This window comes from Antechinus flavipes, chromosome 6, assembly GCF_016432865.1.
Source record: "Antechinus flavipes isolate AdamAnt ecotype Samford, QLD, Australia chromosome 6, AdamAnt_v2, whole genome shotgun sequence".
Taxonomy (NCBI): Eukaryota; Metazoa; Chordata; class Mammalia; order Dasyuromorphia; family Dasyuridae; genus Antechinus; species Antechinus flavipes.
Window position 1 is genome coordinate 134254891 of NC_067403.1, and position 12292 is coordinate 134267182.

Below are 12292 nucleotides of genomic sequence, written 5' to 3' on the forward strand. Positions count from 1 at the left end.
CCACCAGCGGGCTTCTTGCAGTCTCCCAAGTGTGAGTTAAGGAGGGCCTGCACCATAGTGATGGCAATATCAAAGGAAAGAAGGAGGTGATTTGAGAGATATTTCAAAGGAAATACCACCTTGGTGATTGCAAAGTCTTGGCATCAGATTGGATATGAAGGAGGGAAGTGAGAAATAGTAAGGACTTGAGTTTGAAATCTAGCTGGTGAATATGAAGAACTGGAAAAATAGTGTTGCCTTTGACAGTACTAAAGAACTAAAGAGAAAAGAGGAGAGTTTAGGAGGAGAAATAACGAGTTTAGTTTTAGACATGTTTAGTTTAAAATGTTCATTGGACAGACATCGAGTTCAAAATGTCTGAAAAGCAGTTGAAAATGCATGAATGGAGGTTAACAGAGAGGCTGAAGCAGGATAGATAGATCTGAGAATCATCAGCCTAGAAACGGGCATAGGCAAATAAATACAAGGGAATGGAACAGATCACCAAGTAAAATAGGACAATTAAGTGAAGAGGACCCAAGACAAACCCTAAGGTTCACCCATAGTTGGAAGGTATTATTTGGAAGAGGATCTGTCAATGGAGATTTCTAATACAATGGAAGCTGCTTAAGGAAAGGGATTTTTTTTTTTTGTCTTTATGTCCACAGTACCTAGCATATAGTACCTGATACATATTTTTGTAAGCGAGTGTCAAATTATGATGATCAGCTTCCAACTGAAAAAAAAGCATAACATCATCTGCAAATATTTTAAAAATTTGGGAGATGAGATGTTCATTTGCAATTCAGAGAAATATTAAAGTACATTTCAAATAAAATACAAAAATAAAATCTCTACTGTATTTTTGAATTTCTATGTCCCAAGACAACTTGGAGGTTTTAATAAGCTTCTTAAACATACACAGAAGGAGACAATACTATCTATGTATTGAATGTATATAGCACATTATATGTATATAGCACATTATAATAGCAATTACTATTAGTCCAAGTGGATTGAATTACTTGAGGAGAATTGACACTAAAGTGCATTTTTCTTCATGTTCTTTGTAGGGTGCCAATGGCATGAAAGGAGAAAAAGGAGATTCTGGTTTACCGGGTCCTCAGGGGCCTTCTGTAAGTTTCTTGTGGCTGTATTCCTGTGGTTGTCCATAAAACACTGGAAAACAATGTCCTCCATTTACTAAGTTCAGACACGTACCAGATGGTTTAACAACTGTAGGAACTGCTAATGTCTTGGTGTGTCAAACTATAAAGGAAATTTCTGTCAGCCTTGTACAATGGGTGTCTCAGGAGAACAAGTTGGAAGTAATTTTTCAGAGGACTGTCTAACTCCAAGAAAAAAAATTCATTGGTTTTCCAAAACTTTTTTTGGTAGAATTCTGAATGCAGAACATAGTTTCAGTTTTCTCTAGAATCATGGTTTTTCTCATTGGAATATTTGAAAATATAGCAATAACTGATGCATTTATGATGTTTCTTAATAATTGGTTGCTTTCTTTTTTGGACCAATTGATATTTGATGGAAGTAATATAAATCAGAGAGAACTTATATGCATTACTTTCCTACAAGGCCCTTGTCTCTGTTCTAATAATGAGAGCAGGAAACTAAAGAGATTCAGTCTAACTTATCTGAAAGAAGTAAACATATTTTATTTTTAATATGTAGATCATCGGCCCACCAGGTCCCCCAGGCCCCCATGGTCCACCAGGCCCAATGGTAAGTTTTCTTTTTCATCAGCAATTAATGTTTTATTTATCAGCTATAATTACAGTAAGAGCAAAATAAAGTCCCCGAACAGAGCTAGGCTCATTTTGTTGACCAGAGAGAATCACCAGCACATTTGTCTTATTTTCCAAGAAACACAAAGAAAGAAATTAAGTTGTTGGCTTTGAGCTCCAAAGACTCAAGATGGCATCTTTCCCTCCTACAAATTTATGACTTAATTACAAACTTTGAAGGACATATTAAATTCTTGTGAAAAGATAACAGATATATTCAGGGATCTACTGGAGTTCGCTCCTATTGCTTTGATGAGAACTAATTTACATTTCAGAAATCAGGAAAGGCTGATATTAGTGCTTGATATATATTGTTTTATTACCTAGACTAAAGAAAATGGGCAAAAAGAGTTAATAATGCACATTAAACTTTAAAAAGTGTGTCCTGGGTAAGTTGTTTTTCCAGAGACCCAATTATTAAATAGTATACAAGCATACTCCGGGGGGTAGCCTCTACTCATCTTCAACAATTTAACATTAATAAAATCCTGGCCATGAGATAATATTTCTGAAAGGTTTTGATTCATATAACATAATTGCTTTCTATTGTAAATAGGCTTTATGTTGAGTTGGATTTTTTTTTAAACAGTCTTCAGTAAGGCAGGCAAGTGAAATCTATCTCCACTATTGTTCAACAGATAAGATCTCTTTCATATATACATACATGCATACATATATGTAAAAATTAAAATTAATAATAAAATTATCAATAATTAATTAAAATGCAATTTCATTTTTTTTATATTTTTGTGCTCTTTGTGTGTCCCTTCATGAAGGAAGTATTAATAATATGCAGGTGTGAATATTGGGCCTTTTTTCTTCATCTGTGAACAATCTTTTATATCATATTTCTTATTCTCTTGATCTTTGCATTAAAGTCATTATGTACCATTGAAAACCTTGATTTTTGAAATCTTTGTTTAACTTTGAAAAATTTTGTTAGGTTCTTCATAGGATTCCTCTACACTTTACCTCTATAACCAATTTTGAAACACAAAATTTAAATTAGTTTCATGATGATCTTTATTTATATTCTTCATGAGCCTTTCAGGATGAGATAGCCAAGGAATAATCTTCCTTATTGCATTTTAGATATAGTTGTACAACATCAAAGTAAGCTAGGTTACATATGGAATGGTTTTAGCAAATAAATAAAAGGGAGACAACAAATGGAAGGAAAATGAAATATATATGCCAGTACTTCTACACCACCCTGGTCTCACTATCAAAAGCAAAGGAGCCACCAAAATTGAATCCAGCAATTATCTGGTTACATCTCAGTAATCAATATACTATTTAAAAGGTAGAAATGGTGACTGAGAAAAATAAGTTAGAAAACGTGACTCAATCAGACAATGTACATACAGAAGAAATATATGTTAAATGTTATACAGTTTTGAAAATGTTAATGGATTGATTTTTAAAAGAAGGAACAATTATAAAAATCATAAATGATATTATTCCAATCAAAATTTATTAAAAATACTTCAGAAATTACTAACTTATAGAAAATTCAGAAAAAAATAGGAAAAGACATAAAATTGGAACAGAGTAAAATAAGCAAAACTAGGAAAGCTATATATAATGTAAACAGGAATTAATATATAATAAAACTGAACATTTATAATGCCCAGTGAGAAATTAAAATATACACATTGAAGAAGAAATATGCACAAAGAAAACCTCAGATGAGAATAGACATACTTTTGCAAATTATTTTATCTATATCTTTACAATTCATATATATATTTTTAATTACACAATTGACTGAGAATATAAATCCTACTACATATTGGATACAGAAAGAAATTTGATTCAGTAGAGCAAATTGACTTAAAGGCTTTCTTCCAACCATGTATCTACCATTTATTAGGATCATATAATTATCAAAGATGATTATCAAAAATGTTCTTCAGCAATTCAAATGGAAGAATGATTCCTTATAGATGGTGAGACCTTCCACATGTTTTTGTTATTTTGTCATCAAGCCTCAGAATATTATAGAAACTCTTTAGTGAGAAACATGACCAATCAAAAGAGAACATGCTAATAACTTATGAAAAATAGAATAGAAAAAAAATCCTTTATCCAGGCTATGACATTCAGTTAAATGCATAATGCTTTGAATTAATCAATCAGTAATATATCTTGGATGAAGATGTATGGGAAGTTGGGCCCAGAAGAAAAAGAACTGGACTAGATTGGATTTGGAAAGTTGTATAGTATTTCCAATGATTTGAAGATGTACACACACACACACACACACACACACACAATTTTTTAAAGTACCCATTTGCATGTAATCTTATGATTTGCATCTCAAAATGTTGTAAGAGATATTGAAGAAATGAATGACTAAAGAATTAGGTTAGCTAGACATATAGAGTTAGAGACAACTTATAGACAACCCAAGTGCTATCTCGATGGTCGCAAAAAGAGACATTTTCCATGTGACCTGAAATCTTCTATATGTGTAATTTCCACCTTTAGAACGTGAGCTCCTTGAGATCAGGAATGTCTTACTTTTCTATTTGTATTCCTAGCACATAGCACAGTAGTTTGTATTTCTCAATAAATGATTTATATTCATTCATTTAAAAGGAAGCCCTCTCCAATGTTATATATGCTTATTATGGATTTTTAGAAGAACACAAATAAGAATCAAGTGGGTTATGAAGGGGTAAATGGCTCCAAATCTGCATTGTTACAAAAAGTATTCATATCAATGAGTTTCTGAATACACTGAAATATTGAAGTATATGTAGGATGCAATGTTAGATAACTGCGGGTTATAGAAATGACTAATAACCAGTCTCTGTTTTCGAGGAGTTTACATCTTAATCTTGATGCCATTAAATAGGTGCACAAAAATAACTTTGAAACAATACTTTATTAAATTCTTCTCTTTATTAAATGTGTGCCAGACACATTTCTCCCCACTGACAAGTGATTTTCTTAATGGAAACCTTTTTGTAATGGAATTTCAGGCTCTAATAGAGATGGCAAAAGGGCATCTAAAATCTCATCTACCCCTATTCCAAAAAGAATCCCCCAAAAAGAATATTATTGATGTTATATTTGAGCATTTATTTAATAAATTGTTTCTGATTACAAATGACAAATAGTGGTCTAGTTCTTAATCAGAAGTTTTTTTCTCTACTTCCAGGGACCCCATGGACTTCCTGGGCCAAAGGTAATCAGATAATTGCCTGGCTTCTTTCTGCTAAACTTTTTGTTAATTATTGTGAAGCATGACCCAAGCATGTTTGTCTCTGTCTCATTCATTTGTCAAATACCTAGTGATACTCTTAAGCCTTTAAGCATCCAGATGTTTGAATCTTATGAAGCAGAATGATCAATCTAAATTATATCACCCAGAACTGGATTTCTTTCTTTCTTTCTTTCTTTTTTTTTTTTTTTTTTTTTTTGCATTTCTTCCAAACACAATTAAAGTTTATGGTACTGAGATAATAAAAATCAACTCATCATTCAGGAAGCAGATGAAAGTTTCGGACTAACCCAAGTGTTGCTTTGTCACTATGCTATCTTTAGAACCAATTTAGCTTACATTTCAAAAATCATTGGGTATTATTATATGTGCTTCTTGAAGTTTATATAGGTTCACCACTTTAGAGCTGAGAAGTTTCAGAATCATCTAGTCTAACCCCTTCCTTTTACAGATGAAGATACTGAGATCCCAAGAGTTTAAGTAACTAGCTAACTAGATCAAAGCCGCAATTAGATTCTCCACCTCCAAATGTAGCTTCCATTCCACCACACTATGAATATATTATCATATTTGTAAATTTCCATTTAATTTTTAGAATCTGTCATTTCCAAATTTAAACTACCCTACAGGGAATTTGTGGGATTACACATATGTTTTATATTCATTGAGATGGAGAATATAACTAGATATAGCTCCTGCCTAGCAGTAATGTCTCCTTTGATTCCCCAGGATAGATAAGCCCTTCCTGTCCTTTGCCTTTATAAAGAGAAAATTAGAACTTTAGCTGTAAAAAAAAAAAATGGTTAATTCTAGTGCCCTCAAAGAGCATCACCTCTTTATGAAATACTGAGATCAGAAAATAAACCTAATGAAAAAGACAAACCCACTCCTAAGTGTGATGTAACTCCTTGGGAACACACATTTTTTTGCCTTCAATATGTTTACACTCTAAATGGGGAAACAAGACATGCATATACACACAACATATAACACACAACAATGCTATAGCTTTGGTATATTTGTGTGCATAGAATAGAATGGAAAGAAATAAAAAATTTTGAAGCATCTACTGTGTGCCAGGAACTTCACAAACATTATCTCATTTGATCTTCATGACAATCCTGGGCGTTAGATGCTATTATCCCCACTTGATTGTTGTTCAGTCATTTTTCACCTATGTTCAACTCTTGATGGCCCAATTTAGGGTTTTCTTGTCAGAGACAGTAGAGTGCTTTGCCATTTCGTTTTCCAGATCATTTTATAGATGAGGAAACTGAGGCAAATATGATTTGCATTGGATTACACAGCTAGGAAATAAGCTGCCTTATATACAAGTATATATGGATGCTTATATTAGTATATAATAAATATATGTGAAAGGTTTCAAAAATGCCATGGAAATGTCAAGGACTAAAAGTTTTAATGGACAAGGAAATACATGGATCAGATTTTGAAAGATGAAAAGGATTTTTGCAAAGAGATAGAGATTAAAGGAGGGACATTCCAGGTATAGCGCATATTTTGGGTTTGATTAAAACCAACTCTCTGTTAAATTAAACTCTCTGTATTGAGAGTACAGAGTATAAGAAGCTATGGGTGCAAGATAAGGAGAGAGGGAAAATGTAGGAATGTGGAGAGGGTGATGTAATTTTGTGAGAGACCTTGGACTTAATTCAGCAGCCAATAGGGTTTTGAGCTGATAGGGAGCGATATCTCTTATATAGGCAGAAAGTCTGATTTGAAGTATAGATTGGGGCAGAGAGGCCTGAAGACAGACTTTTTAAAGAAGAGAATAAAGGAAGAAAATAAGCATTGAGTACCAGCTATATAGCTGGCTTTATGCTAAGCCCTTCATAGAGTCTCACTGATCACAACTCTGTGAGGTAAATGCTAGAATTATTCCCATTTACAGTTGAGGAGACTGAAGTAGAAATTAAATAATTTACCTAGGATCACATAACTAAGTCTGAGGCTGAATTTTAACTCAGGTTTTCCAACTTCAGGCCCAGTTCTCTATTCTGTACCACTTAAGTGACCCACTATTTGCACTTGTATAGGAGGCAAGTAATTCGTGGTTGAACTAGGGCAGCAGATCCGGAAAGGAAAGAGAATAGTACATATAGGAGATGTGCAAAGACTTACAGGCCACAACAGCTGACTGTATGTAAAGTAGAAGAAAGACATCAGTGTCTTAAATTTTGAACCCAGTAACTGAATGAATAGTATAGAGAAATTTAATTTCCTTTCTCTTGGGGATATAGTGACCCCAAAAGAAATATCTCATAAGTCTGGATAGTGTTTTGAAAACACAAATAGCCAGATGATCTGAGTTCTAGCTGTGGGACTTTAAATGTAACACTTCTAGGCCTCAGTGTTCCCAACTATTTTTAAAAATTATAACCTGAAATGATATTACTCAAAAGTTTATCAATTAAGGTCCCTTCTATCTCTTAAAATTCTATTTTATTATTTCATTATTTCAAGTGGATTCTATTGGCATTATTCAGACTTGATGTTCCTCTGAAAAAAGGTATTTTTAATAGTCAAAACTTCTTCCCACTTAATTCCCAACTTTCATGAATCAAAACTTCTTACTGAATAATATCACATAAGGAAAGCTGGACTACAATTGTAATCATGTGTTCAATACTATGATTTGTTAATCTGTATAAGTCTGTAGATCTCAAATTGAAATTAGATAATTATTCTGACTATGTGATTTTTTTAAAGCTTCTCATTCTCATTTTGCAGTTTGCTGAATGCAGGCATTCTACCTTGTTGGACATTAGGGAAATTAAACCAATAAGAGCCAAGGGACCGGAATGCATGTTTCTTTTCCACCTGGACTCCTGTCTTAAGTAACTTATCTCCTTCTGGAGTGTAATCACAATTTTTTTATACAGAGAGATGTTATATAGGTATAATTCTGAAATATTACTTTTCTATGTTTTTTGTGGCTGTTTCTGATATATTTAAAGTCTACACATGAAAGTCATAAAGACTTAGTACAGGGGTGTCTGTAGTTGACTGCTTGTTAGTGAAGAAATTTCACCTTCATTTTCCAGTTTCAGGGAAATTAATTAATTCTCATCTCTCATTTCCCAATGTAAAAAAAAAAGTCACTACCAAATTAATGTAATTAGAAACATTTATCAGTGTGGCATATTCTAGAGTCAGGATTCATGAGTTCAAATCTAGCCTCGGGTACTTACTAGTCATATAACCTCTGTTTGCTTCAGTTTCTTCACCTATAAAATAGGATAATAGCACCCATCTCCTAGTGTTGTTGTGAGGATCAAATAAGAGTATAAGAGTAAGCAACATATAAAGCAGAATTAGCACTATACAAATGTTATCTGTTGTCATTATTCTATAATGACAGATTATATGATTATAAAAAGTATATATTAAGCAATTGGCTGTGGCACAAAGTTGGAAGGCATAGCCTAGCATATTATTAAAAGTAAGGATTCAAAAAGATCTCAAAAATGGATAAATCTTCATTGAAATCTAATAAGAATAAATATTAAATCCTACAGTTGAACTGAAGGGATGAGTTGTTCAAGTGTATCATGATGTAGGTATCACTGGATAAGAATTCACATACAAATATGGATTGTATTTTTTATTTTGTTGTTTTTTGTATGTGCGTGCAAGACTAATATGACTGGAATATGATAGTCGGGAAAAAAGGTCAAATTTAAGGTACATTTTGAGAAGCATAGTGCCCAGAACATTCACTGTCTCTGTTCTGTACTTTTCAGATGCTATTTGAGGTACTATATTCAGTTCTAAGTACTATCTTTTAGGAAGGACTTTGAAAATGTAATGCAGCAAAAAAAAAAAAAAAAAAAAAAAGGGTGACCAAGCTCATAAAGATATGCCATATAATAAAAAGCTAGATGAAGTGGTGATATTTAGCCTAGAGAAGATGAGATTTGAGTATTGAGCAGCCAATGAAGGATGTTTTCAACCTGGAGTGAACAGGATTTAGACTTGTTCAGCCAGTATCCAGAGAGAAGTGAGGATCAAGAGGCAGAAATTGAAAAGAGAAATATTGAGCCTCAATGCAAGGAAAAAACTCGCTAACAATTAGAACTGCACCAAAGCAGAAGGGGAAGCTTGGTGGCACAGTGAATAGAATGCTGAGCTTGGAGTCAGGAAGTCATCTCTGTGAGGTCAAATCAGGCTTCAGACATTTACTATGTTTACACGTAGCTATGTGACCTGTTTGCCTCAATTTCCTCATCTATATAAGGAGTTGGAGAATGAAATAGCAAACCACTCCAGCATCTTTGCTGGAAACCCCAAATGGAATCACTGAGAGAGACACTGAAATTACAGAGAAACAACAGCAAAGTATCATGAGTCTCTTCTGAAAGTTGTGGATTTCTCATCACTAAAGATCCTAAATTAAACCCTGCATGATCTCTTTTGGAGGATATCTTAGAAGGAAAGTTCTTAGTTGGATTAGATGACTTCTAATTCTATGATTCTATGATAATTTTTCATTGTTCCAATGACAGGGCATCCCAAAAGCCTTAGTGAAGTTTTGATTTATTAAAGTTTTAGTTACACTGTTAAATTAAATAATTGATTATTAATTCATTATTCCCCACTTAACAAATCATTTATATTAAATATTAAATTAAAGCTATCATATTAAACTTTTACTTTTAAAAGTATTAAAATCTTTAGGATACATCTTGAGCTAACATTTTATTCTCCCTTTAATCTCATATTAAACATATGAATGATTTAAAAAATTTCTAAAACTTTATTTTTTAGATACGATATGGTAGACACTAAAAATAGGCATTCTGGCCATTTAGTCTCTATCATCCTGATTCAGTTGTTGTCTTCTTTGGGTGAACATAAATGCTTAAAGGTTTAAAGTATCTATTCTGAAGACTCTCCTGCATATTACAGTTTGCTGTTCCAGCAGAATGGGCTTTTGTTACAAAACTCCCCCAGCACCTTCCACTTTGATTTTTACTAATGCATTTTGCCACAGCTGTGTAATGCAAATATTTCGTTTCCAGATGTGAACAAAATGGAGGGACATAATCCCACCCTTAAGTTAATTCATTCATAGGGCATTTTCTGCTACGAAAATGATATCAACAACTCGAGTTTCTTTTTATCTGTCATATATTTCAATTAACTGATAATCATTTTACAACCCCACCCCCAAACTCATAAGTAACTATTGAATTAATAAAATATAATTCTAGCTTGCTTCTGCTGTTACTTAAAACTGAACTTTGCAGCCATTTCTTAGACTGGCTCTCTTCTGTCCCAGCTTTAAAAACCCATAATAGCAACCAAAATTGGCATTTACTTTTGCATTTAGGGTGAACCAGGGTTAAATGGTCTTAAAGGATTGAAAGGTGAACCAGGTCAAAAGGGTGACAGAGGACCCCTTGGTCTTCCAGTAAGTAAAGAAAACTGTTCAATTTTTAGTACAAATTTCAGACTTGTCTTTCTATTTTAACCCAATTACTCTGGTTTACTCAGGAGCACTTGAATATTGTGGATATTCCTGTTGTCTAAAGCATCATCTTTTGGAACAGAACTCAGTCCCATTCAATTTTCCCTAGAGTCTGCCTGCATTTTTGTCACTTTTGCCACCTCATTCGGTTGTATACATGTCAACTCTCTCCATAGATTATTGAAAGTGTCTTCCTCTTCCCTCTCTTAAAGCCTACACATGCATTATTTCACATAATTCCTCTGAAAATAGATTCTCATAATTCAGTGTAGATTTAAAGACTTCTAAAAGGTTTTTTTTTTTTGTATGTTTTGTAAGCTTCCTAGCATTTGCAAATATGCAATTAGTCATTGTTCATGGTGTGAGGACATTGCTTTGTGCTTCCTTACATTAATCCTATTGTTTTCTGAATGTTTCATGTTGTTTGTTTTGCACATACCATTGCAGAAGGTTGTGATAGATCTTGAACAGGGGGATTTTTAATTAGCTTTTAATGAAACAATGAAAAATTCCTCTTTCTTCCCCACCTTTCATATCAAACTTCTCTCTACAATTACCAGAGGAAAAAAGGACTCGATTTAAGTTTCAAACACATTTGATAAGAATTTAAACAATCTTCCAATTTAGGGTTATATTGCAAATAAAAGTCCAAACAATAGCTGGCCAAAAAGTCAATTATTAGTTGACTGATTTTTTTTTCAGTCTCTCCCAGACGGACTACATTATTCAGTCTTCCAGAAAAGTTTAGACTATTTCTGTATCTGAAAAATTTCTGTCAGTCTTCCCCAAACTTGTCGATACCCAGGTCATTAACCATCATGACTCTGAAGAAAGAGCATCTATAAAGTATATGACTGGCTTGAATTTTCATTTTAAAAATTAAATTTCCAAAATGATTTCTTTTAATCAACCTTAAATAAAAGTTCTGGGCCTACAATAATTTGTCTAATTACTACAGCATTTGCCTAAATAACTTGCCTACTGAAACAAATGATCATTTTATTGGATAAGTAGGATTACTCATCCTTTTTTTTGTTGTTGTTGGAATAGATACCTATAAATGTATATAGGTAGCATCATTTGTACTTCTTGCAGTAGAAATCAAATCCCCTCCCCCAAAGCAAAAGATGGGAATACAAGTTAGTTTCCCTGCAATCTAGCCAAGAAACCTCAAAGCTAGTGCCTTATCTTTCTTAAATATTCAATCACATCAATGACATGAGTAAAAAAAGCTTGTATAAATATTTTACCATTTAAAAATCTATTATCCACGTCAAGTCAAAAACAGTGCTTATAATTCATGCTTGAAATAAGCACTGGAAATCTTTCAGGTGCTCAGTTACAATTCTAGATGAGTGATCCCAGGCTGAATGTTCCTTGATTGATTAAGGATCAAAAAACAAAACAACAAAAAAAAAAACTATACATTTTAAAAATAAAAATAAACAGAGAAATTCAAATAATTGCCATATGATCTCTGATATGTATTTTATTTAGGGATGATTTAGATTTAGAATATTTTATTTAGCTATTTCATTTGTCTTTTCAAAGTGGTCCCTCTAGTGGTAAATGAAATGAATGTTTAATGGTCTAGCAGTATACCCATCCTTTTAGTCTGATATAATCTATTAAGAGTCATCTAAGCCACACCTTGTAACCTCACCAGAAAAAGGGAATGAATGGAAGGTGGTTAAGTGAGAAAATACAGTTTTTGTGTTTTGTGGCATAGTCCCCTTTGGCAGGCTGGTGGAGCACATGATCTCAGAATATTTTTTTTTTTTAATAATTGAA

At 33.0% G+C, this 12292-nt stretch overlaps 1 protein-coding gene across 1 annotated transcript in view; it reads left to right on the forward strand.

The window, feature by feature from the left end:
* The window catches only part of COL25A1 (collagen type XXV alpha 1 chain), a 547679-nt gene that overhangs the window by 506823 nt on the left and 28564 nt on the right, over positions 1-12292 (forward strand). The window contains exons 28-30 of the mRNA XM_051965978.1: positions 1053-1115; positions 1669-1719; positions 4948-4974. Of these exons, the coding sequence (XP_051821938.1) occupies positions 1053-1115; positions 1669-1719; positions 4948-4974 (141 nt within the window). The remainder of the gene's footprint in view (positions 1-1052; positions 1116-1668; positions 1720-4947; positions 4975-12292) is intronic.